This window comes from Thermobia domestica, chromosome 9, assembly GCF_964235325.1.
Source record: "Thermobia domestica chromosome 9, izTheDome1.hap1.1, whole genome shotgun sequence".
NCBI classification, from domain to species: domain Eukaryota; kingdom Metazoa; phylum Arthropoda; class Insecta; order Zygentoma; family Lepismatidae; genus Thermobia; species Thermobia domestica.
The window spans coordinates 4,538,261-4,565,318 of record NC_137462.1 but is presented as its reverse complement, the minus strand read 5'-3'; the positions used below and the strand labels follow the sequence as shown (position 1 = coordinate 4,565,318).

The 27,058-nt window shown below is 35.8% G+C and overlaps 1 protein-coding gene across 1 annotated transcript; it reads right to left on the bottom strand.

Annotated features, from left to right (window-relative positions):
- Positions 1–26,995, bottom strand: Sbds (SBDS ribosome maturation factor). Its single transcript, XM_081770480.1, has 5 exons — positions 26,753–26,995; positions 17,412–17,632; positions 15,315–15,424; positions 12,082–12,249; positions 1–1,377 (listed from the first exon to the last, which is right to left on the bottom strand). Exons 1-5 carry the CDS (start codon positions 26,881–26,883, stop codon positions 1,249–1,251), a joined length of 759 nt encoding a protein of 252 aa, XP_081626606.1. The 5' UTR covers positions 26,884–26,995; the 3' UTR covers positions 1–1,248.
- Positions 26,996–27,058: the final 63 nt, after the last annotated feature.

Sequence of the window (27,058 nt, the reverse complement as noted above, 5' to 3'; positions counted from 1 at the left end):
TAATGCATTATTAAGTTTATTAGCTTTTTTCGGCTCTCCAGAAAGATAATCATTAACCAGCAGAAGTCCAGATTGTTTTCAATACAAAGATATTAAAGTCAGTGTGTTCTATACTGTTATTTACGTAACTTCTATATACATTAATTATTTACACATATTGAAAGATCTGATTTTAAATCAACACTGGTTTATAGTTTTCAGTATAAAGGGAAAGAAAATAAAGAATTTGAAAAGTTCACGAACCAAGAGCGTTCAAAACTGCCCTGCAGCACAAATTAAAAAGTTCACTACATTTACTCCTTTACTGGAGGGCTTCACTTGGTAACATCACTCCAGATTCTCCTTATACTTTCATCCAACCACACATCTAACACGCAGGTTCGGACTCTCTCTTTCGGGTACCACCATCATCTTACATTACATGATGACCTGTAACCTCCCAGTACGTGTGACACAACTGACTTCCTTGTCCATTAATATAAAATCATTTTACACTTTATAACAAACGTTTGCATATCAAACGATATAAGGTACGGTCAGCGTTTTCAGAAGACGGTCTTTGGAACTTCAAAAATCCATTCCACAAAGGCAATTTGAATGAAACGCTGGAATGCAATTTTAAAGCTTAGTATTTAAGAAATGACGCATGGAAGTACGAGGCTAATGGCGATGCGAGGTAGCGTGAGCTCAGCTGCCTGTCAGTGAAAATGAAACTAATGAAGGGAAAATGTCTTTTCTTCTTCTTTGAGTGAGAAAACCAATGTGTCAATAAAAACAAGAAAATCGACTTGTTCTTGTGAAACTACATCATATCACTACAAACCAAAATCCGAAGTTACTTTTGATACTTCTGATTTCTTGGAAAACACTTGTGGAAGAGACATGCACAATATTCTGCCGTTATCTATAATTATACATCCTTATTACATTCAAAGGGTGATTATATTAACAGAATGACTACTTGCCTTTATTACCTATTGACCTCCGCACCTCACAGATATATGTCCAGTCCAACTGATACTCAACTGTAGTGACCTAGCTCCATTAACAGCTTTTGAACCCAATCCCACAGAAATGCTATGTTTGAAACTTTATGAGAGACAGGCCTCGTACTTCGCATGCCTCACTCTCTCAAACATTAAGCGATTAGTATAACAAATAAATATGTAATTTATAATGAAAACATTGCTTTAGACTTCACTTTTTAAACGAAACAAACAATTTAACATATTTGACAAACATAATGCGCTATGCCAAAGCCTCTTCGCCTTCCACAACTTCTTTTAAGTTGAGTAGTTCGAGGATTCCTTGTCCTTTGGTCTCTGATCGAACGATTTCGTCAACCTGTCTATAGTGACCGGGATCGATAAGGCAAACCTGCAAACAAAATCATCATACTTAAACCAGATACGAAGCATATAAACATTATTTATTTCAACAATATAAAATGCAACAGTTTTGTACTTTTATCTAATAGATGAGGATTATTTCATAACTAATGCTCACTATGGCAACACTGCGGACTGGATAATGAAATCGAGATAAATATTTCGTTAGTTGAAGCTGAAGACTTGAGGCAGCAGGACGTGTGCTTGTGTGCTCTCTAGTGAACAAAGTGTGGCTGCAGGTGTCTCGGATAACGTGTCTCCTGAATATCAGAGGTCATACCTAAAGAATTAAACTTTATGTGGCAAAAACCACACAGAAATTCACAGTGCCTTATGTGTAGTTTGTCGTGGGAGAACAGTGGACCATAGTACAATTTCTCGTTTCTATAGCTGTCGTTTGAGCATAAAGGATGATGCAACAGCAGGTAGGTCGAAACCATCATCTGATGAAAGAAGTATACAACTTGTGACAGATGCACTTGAACAAGATCGCTATGTGACATGTGAGGAACTCTTGACATCATAAGGATTCCATCTGCGTCAGTATACCAAATTCTAACAAGAAATTTTCAGAAGAGAACAATTTCTACCTGATTGGTCTCCTACTTCTTGACTGCTGAACAGAAGCAGACACGTCTGGACAATGCAACGGTACTGAAACATAAATTCAACATTGAAGGTGAGGACTTTCTACGTCACATTATTGCTATCGATGAAACGTGGAACGAAGACTTTGAGCCGGAGTTGAAATCACAATCCAACGAGTCGAGAGCTCTTATCTTCTCCAAGACCATACAACGATCTATATATATACAAGAGAACGCACAAATCCTTTGTTACCTCATCACGCTAATACGGCTGAACCAATTTCTTTTATTTTTGGGGGGTTATTAGGATTTGGACCCTAGATGGTTTTTATCATATCACTTTAATTTTTAATTACCAGTGTCTTGAGATAATTGACCATTCAAGTGTCCATAACGTACAAATCCTTTGTTAGCTCATCATAGCTAAATCTAACCGTATTTATATGCAACCCACATGACCGTGTCACTCGGCGGGTTAACATAAATGACAGGCGATATAATGTTAACATTCTTCTATGGTTTTTATCATATCACTTGAAAGCGAAAAAGTAAAAATTATCTAAGTAACAAAGTTTATTGCGTTCCAGGGTGACCGCAGCGAAGCGGGGTGAACGCTGCTAGTATTGTATAACTGTCCTGTGAATTACTTCCATTTTTCTCTTGTAGCTATTTTGGGCAACGGTGCTTAAAAATGCACAATCTGTTCTGAAGAAGAAGAAAAAGATAGTATATGTTGTTGATTTTAAATATAGAATGAAAGATTAATCTCAGTGGCATAGAATATATGCTGATTTTATAGAGTTAATCTGTAATTGTGGAACCGTAAAAACAGATAGTTGTTTGTTTAGAGTTGCTATGACAACCGAACATAAATAAAGTGGAGATTTTGAAGAATAAAAGGTAGATGTGAGATATATGTGATATGTGTGAGTTTCTGGTTATGCAATCATTAATTATTGCAATTTTCGTATTAATTAAGTGTACTTGAACGTGGTGAAATATCCAAATATTCGGACTGTGGGCAATACATGTAACTAAAGAGAAATACATAAAATAACGTTACAACCAAAAAGATGGCGCCGATCTCAATCAAAGATTAGGTAAATGATGATTTTTGCTTACGATCACCAAGGCATTATCATAACCACACAGTTCCATGTAGAAGAAGTGTAATAGCAGCATATTATTTTGAATTCCTGTTGAAACTGGGCAGAAAAATGCACAAAAGCTGACCGAAAGTTCAGGCCAGGACCACTGATTCTCCAGGACAATGCTCGCCCGCACACCGCTAATGCGTAGGGAAATGTTACTTCATGTTCATGCTACCTACAGTACAGACGTGAGTCCACCAGACTTTGACCTGCTCCCGAAGTTGAAACAACGTGTGCTTAGGCGTCGGTTTCCAAGTCAGGAAGAGCTTTCTACAGCCACTGCCTGAGCCGTTCGACAATTTTACACAGATGGCGTCCTTCATAGAATACAGAAGCTACTCGGACGTTGGGATTCCGTCAATGCCAAGCAGGGAGATTACATTGAAAACACGTAAAGAGATCTCTCCACACAATAAACGTGTACGTCACAAAAAAATTAATATGCTTTATTTATGAAATGACCCTCGTAAATATATTTGAACAATAATGCCGTTAGCACGCATGGATCCATGTTTGCATCCAGATGAAAGCCCAATCATCACTTTATGTAAACTAATACCAATTAAAAGCAATACGAAAACAATAATAGATGGTTTGAGCGGTGTTATTCCGTAAAACTCTCGTCAACCACTTGAGGTATTCGACGATGAAAAAAGAAAGAAAATGCGAACTACATCTGAGAGATTATTAAAAAGGAATAGTGATCTCTGTTACCATTCTACGAACGCAGAAAGGCAGTGAAAGAAAAATATTATTCAATGGAGAACACTGAGCGACCGTGGATGAACGGTTACGGGTATCAGTAATACTTTTAATGTTACGCAACACACACATTTAATAATTTTACATTTTTGTTTTGATTCTTTTGACTGAATTTTCGTTATCTTACTCTGCCTCTGAGCCACATGTACGATAAGCTTTGAGGTACAGGGTAGTTATGAGGGGGAGGTATCCATACATACCAGGATTGGCAAAAACCATGGTTTTTATTGAAAAAAAAAAAAAAAAAAACAAAGAAAAGTTTTTTTTTTTTTTTTTTTTTTTTTTTTGCTTAAATAATTTGCTTTATGTATTTATATCACATATGGACAGAAATAAGTTTATTTCGCCTTCGTGTTATTATGCAACAACCGGGTTATGCTGGAAGGGGTCAAGTAAGCTTAAAGCGGAATCCAAACTGCTTCTCGGCTTACTTTCGAGTGAAATTGTTTTCCATTTGAACTTGCAACAGCAGAATGGAAGTTCCACCCACTACACTCCAACAACAATACTATATTCGCTTATTCGGAAATGAGGATTGTCCCGTTTCTTTATAAAGTTGGGTGGTCCGGTCAGTAGATTTCTTAAATCGAGAAATTCCCGCCTTGGCACCGGGAAAATCCTTTTATTACTTTAAATGCAAAGCAATAACAGGAAAATCCCGTTATTGATTTGCATCTAAAATTTTACGATTAACGTATCACAATCAGTACGCTACAACTGAAGTATTAAATTACAAATTTAGTATGTAGATATCAACTGAAAGTTCAGTCCAAGCTGGTGTTGGAAGTTACGTAGGCAGTCGATAAATTTTGCCAATTTCTATCAATATATTTAAGCAATCTTGGCTTCTTTATAAAACAACAGGCATTAAGGTAAGCACATATACAATTTAGTTTCGTTTCATATGTTTAGGCTTAACATCCTTATGTAATACGGAGGTTATCAAGAAGAATACTTTCGCTTAAAGTGACATCCGAACAGCTACTTGGTTTATACTTGAAAGAAGGGTTGTAGTTCGTTCGAGAATTGAACATGGGACGCCTTGATTAAAAGGAGATAAAACTAATGCAGATGGTTTGTGCGGAGTCGTAAGGGCCCGTTAGAAAGGATGGCTTTTATTCCTTCACTTGTTTGTGAGATGACTTCCCTCGGCAATCACAACAGATGGTGCTGAAGCTGATGGTTTGCCACTGCCTTCCACGGGATGATCATGACTTTCTACAGTTTAACATAGGATCCGAACCACTTGTGTCCCCACCCCAGACAACTTGATTACAAGCAAGAAATATCCCTGGAAGATCTATGCCTGGAATTGTTACCTGCCATCGTGAGTGTTTACTCCACTTTCTTCGTTTGCTTTTGTTAGGGTTTTTAGCGCCTCTTTCAGCGACAGGACTAAGGCAGAGACGGAACCTACAGTTTAAAGTGGGATCCAAACCATTACTTGGGTCTTGAATCTGAGGCCGTGACTCCCAGCAGGAATTGAAACTGCGACGACGCGCGCGAAAGAGAGCGCTCTAGCCCTGAGGTTACGAGAAATCTTACTTTCTTTGTATGCATTCGTTTGAGGAGTACCCACTTTCTTTAGTAAGCGCTCTCGTACAACCTCCCAACATGCTTGTGTGTTTCATTTTGTTATTCCTACTGCACAGCTGTAAACAATCAGAACTTCAAGACATTATTTTTCTGTTTCTCATGTTTTATTTTCCATTTGTACGGTGTACCAGCAGTAGTGTTACATGTGCCAAATTGGTTCACTTTCCTCTTTGTCCTGGTATGTGCACTGTGTGCAAGATACGAATTTCTGGAGGTATTTTCCTATATTTCGAGTACATCATATGTCTCAGAAGACATGATACAAGTTTGTTATTTTCATGTTCTATCAGAATTTGAACCATGGATTAAGAGTTTTCTTTTCATATGTGTCGAGTGTGGGACAATGTCCAGACAAAGAGGAGCATTGATACAATCGTGTTCTAGTTACATTCTACAAGAAAGTGCACCAGATGTAATAGCAGAATTTACAATGTTATTTTCCTATTTTTCGCACGTGGGACGGTGTCCCAGCAGTAGTGAGACATGTTGACATTTGTCTATTAGCTACATGTCGATATCAACACCACATTGGCCACATTTCAATATTGATCACGCGATCCCAGTAGTGACATTCCTTTAGTTCCCCAGTTTCTGTGAATCCTCTTACACAATTCCAACTTAGCCTCAGTTGTCGCATGCTTATGGTATGCAACCATGCACATCATACTGCATCGGTTTGAGGAAATATTATTGGTGAATTGGCATACATTTCCGACGCTTTGAACTCATGTTCACTGAGTATGAGTGCATTTCTAGGCATTTTCCATTATGTGTTTCCATACATGTGAATCACCCTACTTCATCTGTTGTGCTCTGCCGACATTCCAGATGTCTTTCGAGAGCTCTTGACTACAAATGCGCTACACTTAATACACAGGACGTCACTGTTAGCCAGCAATTACGATTACTGCGCACCCACACACAATGGGCATGTCCTCCATTTTGTATTTGTTCAAGATATCAACTTAATACAAAAGAATTATTGTTACCTCGTAGAAACCCTATCAATTCATATCCATTTAGAACAATTATCATTTGGCAGATTACCCAGGACTCCCTACGTTTCTTGGGGAATTCCTTGCACGTGCATGGTAGAATTGTGAAATATGCATAATTCAATACAGCAGGTATGATTTTTTCAGTTAATTTTTTACCCGCCGTCTTTACGTTGGATAGTTTCCGAACTATGATATCTGAACGTCATTTTCCCTCGCTTTCGGCACCTTATATGTCCGAAACTATGTCCGATAGCCGAAAGTTCAAGAGGACTTTTTTTTTTCTTGTCTCAGAGGCAGGAGTCACCTCCTAACAGTTGTAACACTCTAAAAACTGGCGACCACGGACCACACGGCACTATTCTACAGGTCAATATAAATCGAAAGTGTTATATGGCGGTAAACCTCCGGGGCTTCCTTAAGCCGCTATCGGGAATCAAAATTTGACTGTGTGGCAACGTCGTAGATTAACTTGGAAAAAAATAGACTTGGAATATATATATATATATATATATATATATATATATATATATATATATATATATATATATATAGATAGATAGATAGATAGATAGATAGATAGATAGATAGATATAGATAGATAGATAGATAGATAGATAGATAGATATAGATATACAGGGTGTTTCAAAACGATACCAACAACGTTTGGGAGGTGATTCCTGACACCAAGATAAGACAAAAAATATAAACCAACCTGGGAGCACAAATGCTTCCTTTCGGCGTTACAGGCTGCCGAAAACATGAAAAAGTTAAATTTACAGGTCCATAACTTCAATACTATGGGACCTACCGTAGTCGGGTCAAGACTTCACTTAGGAACTAATATGTGCCCTATCCAAATATCCAGAATTCTAAGGTACTCACGCGACAATTTATATAGAGGAAGTTTGGTTACGGGCATTTAATTGGAAGTACTCACCAACTACCTCTATAAAAATTGTTGCGGAAGTACCGGAGGATTCTGAAACTTGGATAGGACACATACTAGTTCCTAAGAGAAGTTTTAACCCGACCATGGTAGATCCCATATTTTAGGAGCTATGGGCCTTTAAAATTAATTTTTTCACGTTTTCGGCAGCCTATAACTCCGAAAGAAAGCATACAGTGGAGTCGGAAGTATTTTTCAGCTGGGGGGGAACTGATTTTGAATTACTGTCTTGAAAATAAACTCGGGAATGTAACATAGGTAAGATAATACGAATATACGTTCGTAATGTAACAATAATTCAATTTGGTTGGACAATAATAATAATAGCATAATAATAATAATATAATGCAGCTGTAAACAGTTTCATGAGGGTTTCCGTCTACGAAGAAGCATCTTGGTTTACATCAAAAGATTAATTAATCCAGTGCCAGTTTTGTGTTAGATTTTGGTGTTGTGCAGAAATTTTCAACCATTTAAATCACAGTTAAAAACATATAAAATAGTAAAAATTGTATTACTTACAAAATATGGTTGTTTGTAACTACAATTTTTACCATTTTATATACATATTTTTAACTGTGTTGGAAATGCCCACACGGATATTATTCGGACAATGGAGTTCGCTTTTCAAATGTGCTCTGAATTTGTCTGTGGCCTTTCTCCCGTTCTTGAACCCTATGACGAGAAAAGTGAATTCCGCTCCTTGCACCAGCATTTTACCTGTCAAATGATATACCTTATACAATCAAAACAAAACATAATCTCTGACTAGGATAATGTAACCAGGGAATGTAGGAAGCCATTCCGCGCGACAAGATTGGCCTGCAGTTCGTGAAAAATTTAAATCCTTAGTCTGCTGAGTTTTATTTTCTAAAACAGGAATTTGAAACTTCTTCCCTTGATCGGTTACACAAGATCTTTCATCAAGATCTTTAGGCAAGTCCTGTGTGGGAGTGTTGGGAGAATTTGTCGTAATTTCGCTGACGCATTGCTCAATTTGCTGCTTGGAAGTGCTCGTGGAATCCTGTACTTCACATTGCAAGTGAAGCACATTGCAGAGAACTGAGATGCATTTTGTTATGAAGTTACTGGCACTGGTTGTTGTTTAAGTTTTTTCATAAACACCAGGAAGACTTGTATTTTTCGAAACTTTCTTTGTTGATGATGTTTACCATGTGTCAAGAAGGATTCTTCTTCGGTCAGACATAAAGTAAGAAACAAATGTGTAACATAGGGGTATATGCATTTCCTTGCATCCCTACATAAAAGCAAACGATTTAGTAATTCAAAGTTAACTCTTTTATTTCAATGTCAGACTGTTTTACAGGTTTCAGCACTCTCCCCTACAAGGCCTAAGTGAACGTTATGTGATTTGGGTAGTTAGGTGGTTCAGGCTATCATTAATGCGTAAACTGAGTGCTCCTTCCGAGAATTTAATCAGTGTTCATTTTACTTTCTGTTGTGCTGGTAAAGCAATGATAAAAGAACCCAAGCACAAATATCAGGTGAACCAAAATTTCAACTCGGTGAATAATAATTGTGCTGAAAAATTGTTGCTAAGGTTCGCCAACTAGTAATTAGACCATCGACTTCGTGGGTGGGAGCCTTCAGCAAGTTTGGTTATATTGGCCCTTCACGTGACTGATGGATGACGTCCCTCGGCGAGCACACAAGCCGGGATAGGAACAGAGGAAAGAAAGGAAGATGTAATTAGAAGAGGAAGTCACGGCCCGCAAAGAACATGACATCCCAGCATTTGCCTGAGAGAAACCGTTAAGTAACCTAAGTCACGATGACCGACCTCGGAGATCGAAACTCGGACCTCCCGAATGCGGAGCCGTAACGCTACCAGTGCGCCACGGTTCCTCGTTGTTGACTTTGTGGGACTGATAAACTAAATAATAATAATAATAATAATAATAATAATAATAATAATAATAATAATAATAATAATAATAATAATAATAATAATAATAATAATAATAATAATAATAACAATGCTAGAAATATTATATAATCACAAAGCATTGGGTTCACAGCAAACAGAAAATTCTTTCGAGAAACACCTATATTTTGATTTTATATCCAAGAAATTAAAGGAAATGTTTCTACCCTGCTTTAAAATTTAGAAGAGCTGTCAGTTAGAAGAAGAAAGAAGAGGATATAATAGCATTAGGAAAAGGAAGGACATAGTGGTAGAGAGAGCTGACAAAGGAGGGGCGACAGTGGTAATGAATAAAGCGTGGTATGATGACAAGGTGAAGGATTTGGTGGATGGACAATATGAATTAGTTGACAAGAAGAAAGAAGAAATTATAGAAGAATTAAAAGAAGAATGTAAAAGGAAGGGACTTAAGAAATGGATGAATAAGATGGAAGAGTGCCCGTGTTAAAGGGTTTTCCAAAAATACACAAAAAGGAAGTAAAGCTTAGGCCAGTTATGGACTGTAGGAATAATTATTTGGAACCGCTAGAAAGTGAATTGAAACCAGTGTTAGAGTGGGTAAGAGACAAACAAAAGACTTTGGCAGTTAAAGACTATAGAGAAGTAATAAACTACACCAGTAATGCTGAAATTAACAATGATTGTATTTTGTTTAGTTTAGATGTTAAAGCAATGTTCCCTAGTCTAAAGAGAAGTGCTATACTTGATACGATTAAGAGAGTTATGGGGGGAGAATGTGTTAAAGGCTGGAAATGGGAGAAAGTTAGAAAAGCCCTCAACTTAATATGGGAGTTTGGTTTCTGTAAAGTTAAGAATGACATATATAAGATTAAGGATGGTTTAAGTATAGGATCTAAGATAAGTCCGGTATTATCTGATATCATTATGAATGTGTGGGAGAAGGATGTGATAGAAAAGGGGAAAGAAAAGATTAGATTTTTATGTAGATACGTTGATGATTGTTTTGGGATATGGGAAGGATCAAAAGAAGAGTTGATAGAGTCCGTTGGTAGTATTGAAGATAAGGAGAAGGGAATAGAATTAGAACTAGAAACAGAGCAGGGAGATGTATTATGTTATCTTGACATTTTAATGAGTAAGGAAGGGAAGAGCATTAAGACTCAATGGTATCAGAAAGAATGTAGTGCTGGTATTTATTGTAATAAGAAAGGTAATGTAGATAGAAGCACAAAAGCTAATTTCATAAGAAATATGTTAGAAAGAATTTCCAAAATTTGTAACAAAAATGTAGAAGAGAATGTGGAAATCTTTAAAGGACAGCTGTATGAGAATGGTTATAGTAAAAGGGATATCGTTAAAGCATCTGTGGTCTCGGGGAAAGGTAAAAGTGGGGAGGACAATGAGGGGGTATGGAAAAGCATTATAGGGTTAGGAGAAGATACCGAGATTTTAAAAAAGATGTTAAGAAAGCAAGGGGTCAAGGTGTATAGAAAAGGTAGCAGAACGGTATTGGACATGGTCAAAAGCAAAGGGAAGAAAAAAGAAGAGAGAGATCAGAAAGGTGTCATTTATTGTATAAATTGTAAGGATTGTGATATGAAATATATTGGTGAGACAGGAAAATTATTCAAAGAAAGAATTAAACAACATAAAAGTGATGTGAAATATGGCAGAGAAACAAACACAATCTTTAAACATGTAAAAGAAAAGTGACATGATGTGAACTGGGAAGAAGTTATTGTGCTGGAACGGGAAAAAAAGATTGTGGCCGAGAAAGTGGAAAGAGGCCTGGTGGATACAAAAGGAAGAGGATGCAAGCTTAATGAATTGGACCAAAGGTATCAGCATTAATAAAGAATGGAGAAATATTATTGATAAATACAGAAAAATGTATATGAATTAATGTATTCAATGGTTGCTTGCTCCTTGTTGTGTCTTTCTGGTAGAATGTTATGTTGTCCCATTGGTCAGTTCAGATAGATTTCCACGCTTCTGATTGGCTGTTTGAACGGGCCAATGAGAGAGCAGATAGGAAGATGAATTGTGTATATATACTTGAGTAATTTTTTGTATCACTCAGTGTACGTCTGATGAAGATCTTGGCTAGAAGATCGAAACGTCACGTGTAAATGTGTTTTTATATTAAATAAGTGCAGTCTTGTTCAGCAGTGTGTTTATTTTTCGGGTAAATGTGTATTTGAAATTTGAAGAGAAAAAGTAACGATATAGAGAGGTGGACTGCAGACTGAAAATGAAATCAGTGCTAAGTGTTAAAAATCGAAAAGTTAGGTTTAATGTAAAAATGTGACCTACGTGCCTAACACTACTCAGTGAAAAATTGGTTATTTACTATTCACTGTGCAAGTAGCTCAAATAATCGCCAGGAGAATGCGCGTGGGCGCATGTGCAATCAGTTATGAAGTAAAATCTAGGCTTTTTACTCAACATTTCCATATTGGCACTTAGCATGGACTTTATGGTCAATCTACAACTTTATTGTACATTTAAAATTACAGTTTTACCGTTACTAAACACTGACAGGAGGGAAAATGAAGTAACAAGAGAAGAAAAAGGTCTATAAACGTAGATCCTGGGTAACTTCCGAAATGTCCTTTCCCTTTGACATTATTGATATTTCTGGCTTGAAACGCCCCCATATGGCTGTATATGGAACTACTTTAAATGGACAAAGGAAAACGCACGAAAAAGAAGGTAAAAACATCACAGAAAAAAAAAAATAGGCTTACTATGGTCAGTTCTCCGCCATCCCACTCGTCCTTCTCAACACTACTTGCTAATTTGATTATTTTGTCCTTCATCTTGCGCGCCTCTTTTCCTGGAAGCACTAGGCGAAGTCTCATTTGCGCTCGCTCCAACGGAATACTCTCCTTCAGCTGTGGAATCACATCAAGAGCCTGCAACAACAAAAGAAAGAAATCCGTGACCAAAAATAATTATAATAGGTTTTTGATTTCGCAAACAACACTGAACAGCAAAGAAGGATAGAAGAGAATTTAATTTGAAGAGCAATGAAATAAAATCTCTCTTTCTCTCTATAATATATATATATATATATATATATATATAAAATGAAAGGACTATGTTTGTGACTTACCAACCGATCTCGATCAGATTATCGACATATATATGAGGTTCAGGCCTGGGATGGTTTTTATCATTTCAATTTGACGGTGCAACTTTAGGGAGGTGGGAGGCGAAAGATACATAAATGATCGGAAATGACCGATATTAATGTCGAATCTATAGTTTTCGGGGTCGCTAAGATGAACAGTGACACTTCCGATGCCGTTTAAATGCAAATTCAGATCCGAGCTCAAGGGGGTCTATAGGGGCTATAGCCCCCCTTGACGCTCAGGTATACACTGGATAAAATGGGCTTCAATCCTGCTTTACACTGGATAAAGCAGCAAATTATGGTTTAGCCCCTCCCTTGATATCCTAGATCCGCCACTGTATATATATATATATATATATATATATATATATATATATATATATATATATATATATATATATATATATATATATATATATATATATATAAATGATCGAAAATGACCTATATTAGAGAGCTTTTCAGTAATAGTAAAATCTGGCTGACAAACGGAACTAATTTTAAGCCAGCGAAGCAGGTAATTGACGCTAGTTTAAAATAAATCTGGAAAAGACGAAAGTGACGTTCAAACACTTGCAAAAAAATCAAGGATTAAAACTGAAAATACGGAATTAGAAATGAATATCTATCTCTGTTTGGGCAGATGATATCCATGGGTGCCAACATGAAGGAAGACATTAACAGAGGAATTAAAAGTAAATTTCGGTGTGTCTAAAGCGTAAAAATTCCAATGGATATATCCTGCTTGCTTTGACCTATGGATTAGAGACGTGGACACTAATGAAATCAGACGTTCACTATCTACACACTACACAGCAAAGTACCAGGGTGTCTACTAAAATTCCAAAATGAAATTTCGTGACTTTTTTGTGACCTTTTCTTTACCAAACCATAAAATTTCATAACACTTTCAAGAGGGAATTTGGGTACGAATTAGGCCGAATTTTCATGCATGCGATAGAAGCATGCTTTGCTAGCGATTTGGTAGCGTCTAACGCTGACCATAGACGATTTTGGTGGTGAATTTTGACGTTTCATTGACAAAATCTTCCAGTTTGTACTTATATTAGTACAGATAACAAAAAATCGTGACCCAAACTCTAAATTTCTTGACTTTCATGACCGTTTTCTGATTTCGTGACTTTTTCGTGACATTCGTGACTTTCGTGACCGATAGACACCCTGAATACAGATAGATAAATTCTTCTGTCTCCCGCACCAGCAATGGAAATAAAAGATCCACATGAATCAGACAAATAATAATAATAATGACGGACATTATTATTATTAAAATAAAAGAATTTTAAAGAGAACTGGGCAGGACGTATTGCAGCAAGTAATGATGGTCGGTGGAAAAAAGTAGTTAATTCGAGATACCAGTAGACAGAAACAACTACAAAATGCTCTCTTGCAAAGTGGTGAGACGAAGCCAAGAAGCACTCTGGAGTCATGTAAAAGAGACTTGCCCGAGATAGATGATTGTGCAGGTGTTGGGCAGACTTTTAATCAACAGTTTGCTGGTAATATTTACATATTTAATAACACTACATATATATATAATACATTATTGAGTATGTAAAAGATAAGTTTTAGCTCTGATGTTTGCTACGCGATACTCATCCAACAGACTTCACTGTCTGGAAATAAGTAAGACACTTATATTTACTGAGCTTAATGCACTTAGAGTCAACAGGTCAAGAAATCAATACGATCTTTAACAAGAATAGAATTCGAGACGGAACATATAGGAAATGCAAGTGCTTGACAGTAGGCCATCGGGGAACCTCGTTCACGCATACTATCCTCCACTTTCCAGTAATTTCTTACAATAATACTAGCGAAAGATCGGAATTCCAGTTATATTATCATTTTCTAACTCCAGAAAAAATTCCGACGCATTTGATTTACTAAATTAAGATTTGAAACAAATGTCAGGAGCACCATCGGACATCTTCTTTCGATTTTCAAACTCTAGGTAGCCTCTCTTGTATGGCAATAATGAACCTGTTGAAATAACACCACATACCAGAATTCTTGCATTGGTTTTGTTTTTAAATTGAAAACTAATCGATGGACTAGTGGGTTTCGAACGAGTGTTGACCACTGAGCTGCCAGGAATATGGCTAATGATTTCTTTGTAAAGGAATCCTCAAAGATTTGACATCTTTATGATCACATGTGAAAGAAAATTATACTTTACAAAATCTGCTATTGTTTAGTTTCGCCCCCAAATCACTTGCCAGCGATTACGGTTCATTATTTGTAACTGTGATGCAGTCGTAAGTATAAATACAATGTGGACGTATGCCATAAAAACTATAGTGCATAAAACACGAACTAACTTGTGCTAGGTGGCCCGTAAAAGTACGAATTTCATCTAATCGAGTCAGAGCAGGAAACCTGCAGGGGGACCCGAGAGGTGCATCCGTAGTAAGCAGGCGCGTCAGCGGCGGTGGGTATTACGCTTAAACTAGGCTTTTACAACCGGTCACTACAAGTCACAATTCCAGCTCCGGAACCATCGAGTGATTTGAGACAGATACTAAACTATCCCAAAAATCTGTTATCAACTGATCCTTTTGAAAACTTGTATACGAACACAAAAAGAAGTATTTATTGAAAATATCCACAGAATAGTTCTTCATGGCGTTAAGGCCTGAGGATTAAGCAGTAAACACAGAAAAGTAACATCAGAACTCTGGCTACAATCTCCGCATGGCCAGAGGATTTTTTTTTCTGTTCCATTTCCTAGTTTCTCAGATACTATCATACTAACTTTATGGCGAATTATTCATTGCATCACTGATTTACGAAAATTAAAAGCCTTGACAATAAAACACGTACCTGTTGTTTCGCATTTCTATTTGGTTTGACAGAAAAATGTATATCTCTCATCGCCTTCTCAATAATTGTCACAGGGTACGGTCGCTTCGTTTCTGGATTAACACATTTCTCTGCAATATACATAAGAAAAGTTCATATGTTACATAGTTCAAAAGCAATTCTCAACTATCAGCATGAAGCAATGAATTTCAAGAGCACACAAACAAATTATCTTATCAAAGTGTAACGCTTGTACGATTAAAAATAAAGCAATTATCTCTATCATAGACATTTTGAACAGACTATTATTAAACAGACTTGTCATGCCTGTCTCCTGATATCCACTTACAAACACTAATTGTAGAAAAAATTATGTGAACATTTTCAAGTAGCAATAGAGGTATTAGAAATATGGGGCCCAGTGACAGAGCGCTCACTCTAATGAGAGAGTCCTTGGTACGATTTCAAGCCATGTGAATTTGTGGAAAAATATCATACTCAATTATATCACTTTGCACAATAATGTGTAATTCTGGTTCCTTGAAAGACGAGAAGAACAGAAATCACTGAATTTCGCAATTCCTTGCTTGTCTTATAGATATGTTTCAAAGCTTTGTGAAAAAGATGATCTGACACCTTTTGCATTTTCTGCGAGGTCCTCTGGTACTGGTACTCTGTTAGCTTCGAGCTAAAGTAAAGCAGACATTTGAACCTAGTGCAACCAACCTGTGATTGGTTTAGAATTACAGAAAGATCCAGGGAAGACAATCCTCTAACTACCTTATATAGATAAACTTTTTGTTAGTCACTAAGAATCTCTTATTGGCCTTTTCACACTTTTTAAGAATTTCTAACTTGAATATCCTATTATTGCACCATGGAATCAAAAGTGTGGACCAGATGCAAAAATAAAGCGCAGAGCAAGCTTGTAGTTAAGGAGTGGCCGGGGGGCTTAGGAATCCCTGCGCCAATCTTCAATCCCAACTGGAACTTTCAGTTGTTTTGGGTAAATATGTGAAAGAAAATAAACAGTCAAAAACGTAATATGAAAAATATTTATAGCTCTGTTACAAATTCCACACATAGCAAATAAATAAAAAGTTTATTGTTGTCCTTTAATGCAATTGCCCTCTCAGAATTAATTTCTACCCACTCAAAGAGATGAGATTGGCTACGGATTTGCATAGTTTTGAAGTCAAAATCTGACAAGATAGAAGGTAAGATTCTCAGTTTAAGAAGTTTAATTTCGTTTTTCGTCCCGTCAAATGTTAATAGCCAAAACTTATCGAAAATTTGGGTTAACAAATAAAAGAACAGTATCAGATAAAAATACTGTTACAATGCTTTTGGTATACATAATTTTTCATTTCATTTCGCTTTCTCAAAAAAGATTTTCTCAAAATAGATTACAACCTCATAATCGGGGCGAGAAATTTCCAAATATTTTAGTTTGATAATAGGCACCTGATTTTTACTTTGTCTGCCTCTGATATATTCCCCGATTTTTGGAGACCAAACTATTCTACCTTGCTACTCGATTCAGACGTGAATTTTCGTGTCCTAATAATAATAATAATAATAATAATAATAATAATAATAATAATAATAATAAATAATTTTCTTGAGGAATACAACAGAAATCGTACCAAAAAAAGAGTAGTCATTCACAGTAGTGGACGTAAAACTAAACATATGATTACTTGAACGCAACTCTACAACGGCAGATCTCTGCTGATTTTTCTCACTCAATTTCCCGAAATGAAACTGTCAGAAATCAATTCAACATTATCAATTTCAAGGACATACCATACGAACATGTACAGTCAGCGACAAAAGTCCTTTCCGTTTGATGAAGTTAGTTCGTAAATAACTTCAGAATTGAAGGATAATTTGAGTACAGTTTTCAGTAAATTAAAAATAATTTAATTTTCTGCACGTTCCAGCCCTACCACCGTTATAACCAAATGAATTTTACCAAACGGAAAGAATTTTTGTCACGGACTGTACGAGTGGTCTGCGATTTAGAGCCTTTTGTAGTTTGTCTTTAACGAGCTACTGAAAACGTAAAGCGTCACTTCAGTGACTTAGTTAATGCAGCAAATGAAATTATCTTAATACCTGCAACGGTTGTGGCAATATCCTTGAATGTAGCTTCCAGTTGTGCATGTCTTTCTTTGTCAGAAACCTGAAGTTCTCCTTTGGTGAGAATCTCTTTACAGATTTCAGTTTGATCGTCTTTCCCGAACGCTTTTAGCAAATCTTCTTTCTTTGCCACTTGGCCCTTCGAGACGTTTGTAAAAACTGTGTGAGTTTGTAAGACTTCATCTATGTCTTTTTCCCTGAGGAAGAAAGAAAAAAAATATTAAACTCGCAACATGTACCTTCAGAAAAAACAATTCTAGGAGTCACCTAAATGCAACAAATATTAATTAATTCAAAGAAAATGGTAAAAGACATTTTGCTAGGAAAGCTTTCCGGTGGTTGCTCTACTAGGAACTTAGAGGTTGGCCGGGTCGGGTTATATTGTGGTGGAAGATGAGGGAAAAAGTGACCTGACTTTGGTTGTGATATTCATGAGCTTAGACAATTAAATATAGTTTAATGGCTAGATAGTGAGTAAATTCTTGTAAATTCTGTAGCCATGGAGGACTGGGCAAGGGCGTCGATTTCTCTGTAAATCTGGAGGGCCCATTCAGATGCAGAAGGTATATATATATATGAAGATTTCAAGACAAATTGCACTCAAATTATGCCAAATATATTCACAAATACAATAGGGGGGCCCACATGAGCTTTGGGGGAGGCCAGGCACTTCAGGATCGGCGCCCTTGGGACTGGCGATGCTCCTCATAATTTATCAACAAAAAAGTGAAATCAAATCTTTAAGTTTTACATCCAACGCTTATGCGGCTAGACTAAAGGATACGGTAACGATGAGAAATGAAAGCATTGGTGAATGAAGAAAGTGGGAGGAAACGAGACAACCCCGAGAAAACCCAGGCAAATGGTGTTTATTCACCATAAAGTTCACTTGGCGCGAACTGGGATTGACCCAAGGACCCCATGCACCAAAGGTGAACGCTCTACCAGTAAGCCACCGCGGCCCATATCGAGAATAATTTCCGAATATTATACTAGGTCGCCTCGTCTGTATAGCTCGGGTTATTAATCAGTCATAGTTTTATACATTCTTATTGGTAAGCTTGTTACCTTATACATCGTATAATGTAACATGGCCCGGAAGTTTTGGGCAACCAGTGTATATATGAATTTAATATTTATTAAAATTTTATTTTTAATATATAATTAATCAATGACTTGATTTGAAGTAGACCGCAAAATTTGCGTTAAGTTCCTTGAACTAATGATTTTAGTATATTTAGAGGGAAATATATAGTAATATCTTTACATTGAACAATTATTTGTATATTTAGCTAAAATATAATATTATTTTAGGAAATAAGGTAATATCTGGTCGTATTTAATCCTTTCCAATCAATTTTCATTCATATTTTTGGCTTAGGGGATCTTCAAAAGAATTCAAAATTTTTATTTCAAAAATCTTCTTTAAAATTTTTCATTTGTAAAGTCAGCCATAGTAGCTTCTTGAAGCATCCCTTTGTTTAATCTAAATTATCTGTGATTGGATCTTCCGCAATCACAGGTGTGGTTGAGATTTTTCGGCTTCTTTGATCTTGATAGATACACCTATCATCGTATAGTTACGTCACAATGAACCTCCAATTAGGGATCTTCTTCCCATTGTCATTGTTCTTTACCGGAAGCGGTGTTTAGTGATGGACGTACGATAATCTCCGTCCATAAAAAAAACGTGAAAACAGAAGTATTTAAAGGTTACGACACAAAATAATTGATACCTTTGATGTCTTTGGGCAGTCTGTGTATACAGAGAGTGTTTTGCTGTGCTCAATGGACGATGAAGCTACAGTTGTGAGAGCAAAATTCATACGTCAGGGTGTGAGTGGTTGACGTAAGCCATCTTGGTGGTGCAGATCAGTCGCCCGGATTCGAAGGAGGATTCCCATACCTTTTTTTTGAACACCGAGAAACCGCTCAGTTATAGCGGTGGTGTAAGTTATTTCTTCAAAAATACCAAACCCGGACTAATCAGGTAGGAGAGGAACTAGTATTCTATTTTCCATGGAGGGAATAAACGAATAAGTGTGTAAGCAGAAAATCCAAGTAGTTGTTTTCGGACGTACTAACCTGCAAAATTTCTATATTATCGGATTTCGTCATGGCTTATTCTTTTAGTGTTGTGATGTTTTATAAAATGTGCTAAACGCTGCGTAGTTTTCCCTAAGTTATACAATGTACAAAATCTGCGATGTGACGTAAAACACTCGTTCAATGGAGGGGGGGTAAAAATTGTTCTTTTGGAGTTTCAGTGTGGATGTTTGTTACCAACAGTCCAAGAAATGTGTGTACTCTCGAGAACATACATTTCACCCCCAAAATTATATTTTGAATATGTAATCTCATATATTCTTTTTTTTTTTAATTTATTATTTTTCCGTACTGCTATATTACATAATTAAATCCATTCTCTGGTTTGTGCTCACCTTCACTGTAGTTTGAATACGATGAGACAAAATGTATACAAAGTTTCGGCTCACATTGATAATAAGGGTGCTTGCGTAGCTATTGGTAATGGGAGATGCTCGTCAACAACAACACGTTCGTTATGTATTTTGAATTCCTTTCACCAGAAAACAGAAATTCGAATTTTTAAGCACATAGTTTAAGACTTTTTTTTTTTTTTTTTTTGTTTTAACAATATACAAAAGCAGAGCTGAATGGTCGACGTCCCATACGTCCTCGGTAAGAAGCAGGGTGTGTGCTATATTATTAATCTGTTGAATAAAGTGATTTTATATGTTTTAGTTTAAGTTAGTTAGATAGTTAGGCTAGGGACTAGGTTAAGTGTACTTTCTTTTCATGTAGATGTATCTAGTGTATGTATTATCTCAAAGGAAAATGTTTTTGTTGTGGGAATCAAAGTGGATTAGGTCTGAGCTCATACAAGGGAGGTCACCTTGTCGGTATAAATCCTCCGCGCTGACCCCACCTCCACAACGGTATCTGAAGAGAGAATACTAAGAAAAGAAAGTAAAGCATGTAGCACACAGCCGTAATAAGTGATACCTGTGTAGTACAAGGCTCATGTGGTGATGGTAGTAAATGTCCTTATTTTCAAAATGTTTTTTTTTTTTTTTTGACTAAACCAAACGTATGTAGAATTGTTCATGATATGTGAAGAGAGTATGTAATGCAATGATGGACTTACCCATTCAGCTATGTCAAGAATTTTCCTCAATTTCCAACCTTTGCGATTTTTTTTTTTAATGTATTCTTCTGTTATTTCTTATCATACAGAAAGTTAGTGTAATAAAGTGTGCGAGTCGAAACAAAATCTTTCATTGTCCAGTGCAAAGCTAATTATTTTAAAACTATGTAGTAAAGTAACTTCAATAGTATTGTTGGTACTCAGAAAGTAAAGTGTTTAAGGCAGTACGTAACGAAAGTAAATAGAGCGTCTTGAAAACTCACAGAATCGATTTCACTCAGTGTGACCGGGGTTGGAATCACAGACCTGCCAGGGAATTTCACTTCGTTAATAGGATCAACTAAATTCACTTTGGCATTCAGTTTTTTTTTTTTTTTTTTTTTTCCGAAATTCCATCCCGTTGCGCGATTTAGATTTGATTCGAGATTTTTTTTTTTCTGGGTTAGTAAACACAAACATTTAGATTTTCGAAGCATTCACCGTCAGTTTCACTCTTGGGTCAGTGTCTTGTTCTGTCGGGTTGTGGTTTGTAACCTTATCTCTTGATGGGATGCAGGCTATGACCTGCGGATCGGGATGCTGGACTGCGAGTGAGAATGAGGGAGGCTTAGAAATCTTCACATTTTGGGACGATTTGAGTTCTACTTTCCGGAGATGATTGGTGTAGTGGATGGGTCAGTGAGTGTTGACAGCTTGCCCGTCTGGGCCCGGTGGGTTCGCGTTCAGCAATCAGTGACACATTCACGCAATCATAGTCTTAAGGAAAGTGAACGTCATACAGAAACACAATATCAGTATCATCATCATTATTTTATTTTATTTATTTACATTTTATTTTATTTATTTATTTTATTTTTTTTAAATTTTTTTTTTATTTTATTTTATTTTATTTTATTTTTTTTTTTTTTTTTTGTAAAAAGCTGCGATGCAGCTATGCGATAACAGGTGTTAAAAACAAAAATATCATTGGTGAAAGGACAATACATAACACAATAGAATACTTACATTAGATCCCGCAAATGGAGGCCTTGAAATACAAAATTTACGGGGAAATGAATAAATTCAGACGAATTGTTGGCATGAGAGTAACATAAAAGATAATAAAAGTTATCAGTGTAAGATGATTAATTAGAGAGAAAAACGAAGTTGAATTCTGAACTATATGAATTCGCGTATTGATGCAATATTAGATAAGAAGGCAAAGGAATAGAGCATAATATGATAGCGCTTCAAACAACTGACTTATTAACTAAACTAGGATATGTATGCTGCAGTAATGGAGAGAAATACAGAAATGTAGAACAGAAACAAACAAAAAGGGAGTTGCGTTTGAACCAAATGAGGTGAAACTGGCCAAAATTATAGGTGCTATCCCATTTATGGGGGCATCAATTTGCAAAATCCACCGAAGAGATATGTTGATTTTACAATAGGATTGTACACGTGATCAAAATGTATCTTATCTCTTACATGTACATTAAAGTAGAAATACGAAATGGAAAGTACGGTCTTTACCACATAATACTCCATAAGAAAAACTTGGGTGGTGAAAGCAGTGTACAAAAAGATCACAGAAGTGTTGCAAACCTGTGCCATATGCAAGGCATGTGATTTTGTTATACAAAATGTACGGATAAACTTTACAATACACGCTTCAGTTGCGCATCAATAAATAGGACCGCTTTAAAAGAGTATAGCATAGTAAGGTTGGAATAAGTAGGATAGGGTGTAATGCAAAGGTAATTCTATATTGGAAAATGTTTGGCAATATTTTATGTTGCGTTGCCTTTTTTTATTGTTTATAAACGAACTAGCTAAGACGTAAAATACAATTTATATTTTTTGCATGGGTTGCCACTTTTTATTAAAAAAAAGAAAAAAAAATTAATTAATTTTTTTGATTATTTACGTGTTTAGGTTTGTTGCTTTAAGACTTGTGGTATTATAATTTTATTGTCACATGACACCTTATATTAAATTTGAATTATAGTTATGAAAGACCGATTCCATTTCAAATCGTCCAGGCAAAACACAATTGGTCCCCATCATAGTCTCAGATTTAATTTATTTTTTTTTTTATATGGGATCTACATGCAATATTATTAGACGCATATTTTTTCTTTTTGCTGAAAGAAATTTTTCCTTCGATATACAGCCTTCCAAAATGGCTGCCCTCCTCTCAAATTCTTCGAAAAACTGAAAAACATGTCAAATTAAAAGTTTTATTGTAGAGAAACGAGTGTACTTAGTAACATAATCGCAATAGCAGGAAGAGTATAAAGTTGTATGTTTCGGTGGAGGGCCAAAATTCGTCTATTGGTCCAATAGGAATCGTGCAATTAACTCGCAATGTTGCCAACTTTGGTGAAATTTTTGCTAACTTCAAACATCTTTTTTTTTTCTGTCCACACGAGCAATATCAATCATCTGCTTCTAGCATCGAAATCTACTCCATAAGGTCTCTTGAAAATGTAAAGGACTTACGTTTCTGATTATTACATCCCACGTTATAGCATGATGAAAAGCTGAAAATTTCATTAAGACGCCATGTTTGGACGCATTTTCTCAAAAAACCCACCTTTTAAAAATCTGAATTTTTTACACGTATTGGAGAAGTATCTAAGTATTTAATATCCGTTAACCGTTCATGCGGCTGCAGCCTCTAACATTCGCAATTAATTATTGAAATTTCGAGTTTTGTACTTGAAATGTAAATATTTCCTATGGGCATTTAGGTCCTATACACAAGGCGATTTGAAAGGGGGTATGAAAAAAATTTTGAGAGATGAATCCTGACATCAAATCCAGTAGAAAATTTCCTATAAACATGAGTCGAATTCCGCTTAGTTTTCGAGTTACAGGGTTTCCAACTCACGACCCAAACTCGGCTCGCGACAATGGAAATAAAATATAAATTTCGCCTTAAATCAGAAACTATGTGTTAAAGCTTTGATAAAGTTCAGAAAGTTGATTTGTATCAGTATGATGATTTTTACGTGAGTTGCAATTCCGTTAGCAGTGTTGCCAACTTGGTAGAACTTTTATTTGTTTCCAAATGACACTACGTGGTTTTTATTTGATATTTGGTATTCATTAATGATTATAAACATCACATGAAGCACAATTTTCCCTACATCACCACAGTTTTCGAAAACTTATATGTATTTCATTAAAAGGTTTATCTCGTGCGTTATTGATAGTTTGCAACATTAAGTGTGAATTTCACTTGATGTTTGCCATCATTAGTAAAACCAAACTGTCGAATAAAAACTACGTCTGTGTATGTTGTAATAACAATAATAATAATAAAAAGAAGAAATTATTTATCTTTTATTATTGCCAAACCTCTCATAACTCCACGCATCAAGTTCGAACTCGTTCAAGAAGTTCTGCTGCAACCACGAAAACTGTTTTCACTGGTAACATAATATTGTAGTGCACTAGTTACAGTGTTTGTATGAATAACAATGGAGAAGTCCTATTACAGTAAGGACCGTATTAAATGTGTTGATTATTTTAAAAGGCATAAGATAATTGTGTACAGAAAGAATTCTTGACAAAAATTTTATCTTGCAGTAAAATATATGTATTGCGTACAACGCGTCTGCCAAAACGTAGTATTAGAAGAGGATGATTATTTGTGTAAATGGTGCTTTGAATATTTACCGTGAATAACATGAATGTGTGAAATATATTGCTGACCACGAAAGAAGGCGTAAATATCAAATTACACATCAGCAAGATAAAGAATTTCTTCCTGTGAATGTAGATTTGGAAACCATTAACCAGACAGTTAACATGCTAAACATGAATGTGTCGCCATTAAAAGCAACCGTTATCGGTGAAATTTAGACTTCGGTGAAGGATTCACCCCTCAAAATTTTCAATACTCCCTTTCTGACATATTATATAGTTTCATGCACTGAACTAATTCCCTTAAAAAGTTTCGAGCGGCACCTTGAGTAGGATTACCATCATATTTTGGAAATCCGTTTAAATATTTTAAGGAAAAGCTTGTATTGTTACCATTTTTTTGTTTACTAGACTCTTTACTTTGATTTATTGGTCGAAAGTAGAAAGGATTGTTAACACTATTACCACTAAAAGTATTTGTATTTGGTTGAAAAGACGTTAAACCAGACCATGCAACAGCAGCTGAACAACCTACCTGGCTCTCAGTAGTGTTAAAAGGATAAAAACTATTAGCATTACTAAGAACGTTAGTCGCTTTAGTACCGTATATTGTATTTACTTTGACTGGTTCAACAGGCAAACAGAAAAACGATGTAACATTAATTCATTCATTGCAGGGAGTAACACTAGCAATTGCGGTAACAATACTTGTAGTAGTATAATCCATGTAACTACTTGCGATTGGAATTCTTCGTACCTTAACTTCAGAATTTCTAGAACCTACAGATATTGGCGTGATTTTCGATTATTAATGCAATTACTTTTTGTTTTACCTTTATTTTTACCTAAACTAAAGCTTTTTACTTTTTTTAAAATTTGTTCAAGCGTTGGTCTAGATGTTGATTTTTTTGACTACACAAATGGATATTTCTTTTAATGCTTTGCTCTATTTCGTTATTTTTAACCCTATTTCCTTTTTTTAATGAATGTACACGTGCATATAATTGACAAATACTAGATTTATGTTTCCTCGTGTCATTTTCTAAAATCACTCAATGGTTATTAGGTTTTTTACTTGTGAATCTACTTTTTCACACTTCTTTTTTAAAGTTACAAAATCGTTCTGTACAAGTTCTAAGTTCTTATGAATTTTAACACAAGTCTCTAACTGAAAAGCCTTTAATTCGATTTGTAACACTTATAGCTTTAACCTGGTTTTTTAAAACCTTTTATTAAAATTCCTTGCCTGACAGTCTAATCTTTCAGTTAACACATTTTTGACTGATTATTCTGCTTTATCGACATTTCGTTTAATTTTTTTAAATAGCATTATAAACTCGACCTTTGAGCTGGTTTGACTACTGGTAGTAACAAGATCTTCCGTTTCATTTACTGTTTACTTTTTGTGTGGTAACGTTTGAAGAAATCTATCTTAATTTCCTTATCTTCCCACACGTCGTACTCATACCCAGCCCTCTTAAAGTCAATCTTCAACCTTAAGAAACACTTTATAAGGCAGTACGAATCAAATATGGAATAAATCATATATCTGAAGTAGGAAAGATAATCATGTGCTGTATCACTCCCCCCCCCCCAAAAAAAATACTTTTTAGGAAGTATGTTTAGTACAAGTGGTCCAGAAGCACGTAAAAACACAAAATTTACAGGAGAAATGAATGGTGCAAGTACTTAGATGTAACAAAACGTAACCAAATCTATCCTAACCTAACCTAACCTAAAATAACCTAAGCTAACCTGAACTAACCTAGTATTGGTAGAAATAAGCGAAATTCTATCATTTTTTGGAAAATATGCTGGACCCATACACTAATATAACATAAACTAACCGAACCTAACCTAAACGGCAAGTCTTTACTTTAGGCACAGCAGTGACAATAAGCGATTCATCTGAACCGCTTCCCGCAGTTACAGTTGCACTTTCCAAGACCGAAAGACAGAAAACAACGTGCCCTGCGGGACTCTAACCCGCCTTTACTCGCTGACGCTCGCTCGGCAATACTTTGTGTCAGGAATGGCAACGACATTAGTGAGAAAATACCTATGTGAATAAGGAACAGCAAAGATTTAGTGACAACCTGTGAATAATATTAACAGTGACAGAATATCACTGCCTTGCCCAAAGTAAAGAGTTACCACCTAAACTGAAAAGAAATTACCAAAAATGTAACATTTTTTAAAGAAAAGAGCTGGACCCCTTCTGCTAAACATAGGCCCTTTTTAATTCGTAAGTTGCAATAAATTCTTTACTCTTTCCTGGTTCTTATTCCTTTCTTTCATCTTCGTGGATTTTTTACTGGTATATATAATTAGCAGTTTTACTTTCTAAGAGTTAGCCCTCGGATTAGTTTATGTGTGATTACCACTATTCAACTTTATTTAGTGTATTTATACTTACTTTATTACAGATTGATGCACCTATTGCGTCTCCTCTGAATATTTGTGATATAAACAGTGACAATAATTTATTACAGAATAACGTTACAATAATTGCACTTACACTTTATTTCTCCATGATACCACTTTGTTTTTGTAGCAAGCGATTTCAAATCGCTTACCTCCTTTTTTCATCCTAACTACAGCAACATTTGTAAGTCTAATTTGATTTGTCGGAGTAAATATTTTAGACATATTTGTTCGACACTGAAAAAACAATCCTGTATTTTAACTCATTTACTTCCTCCTGGCAATTGCACCACTTCTCGAAACTGCGTACATTTGAGTGCGCGCCGATGTGCTTCATTTGTTTTCATCGGTGTTATGAATTAGTATCTCTTCCCAGATAGTTTACATACACTTCAGATTT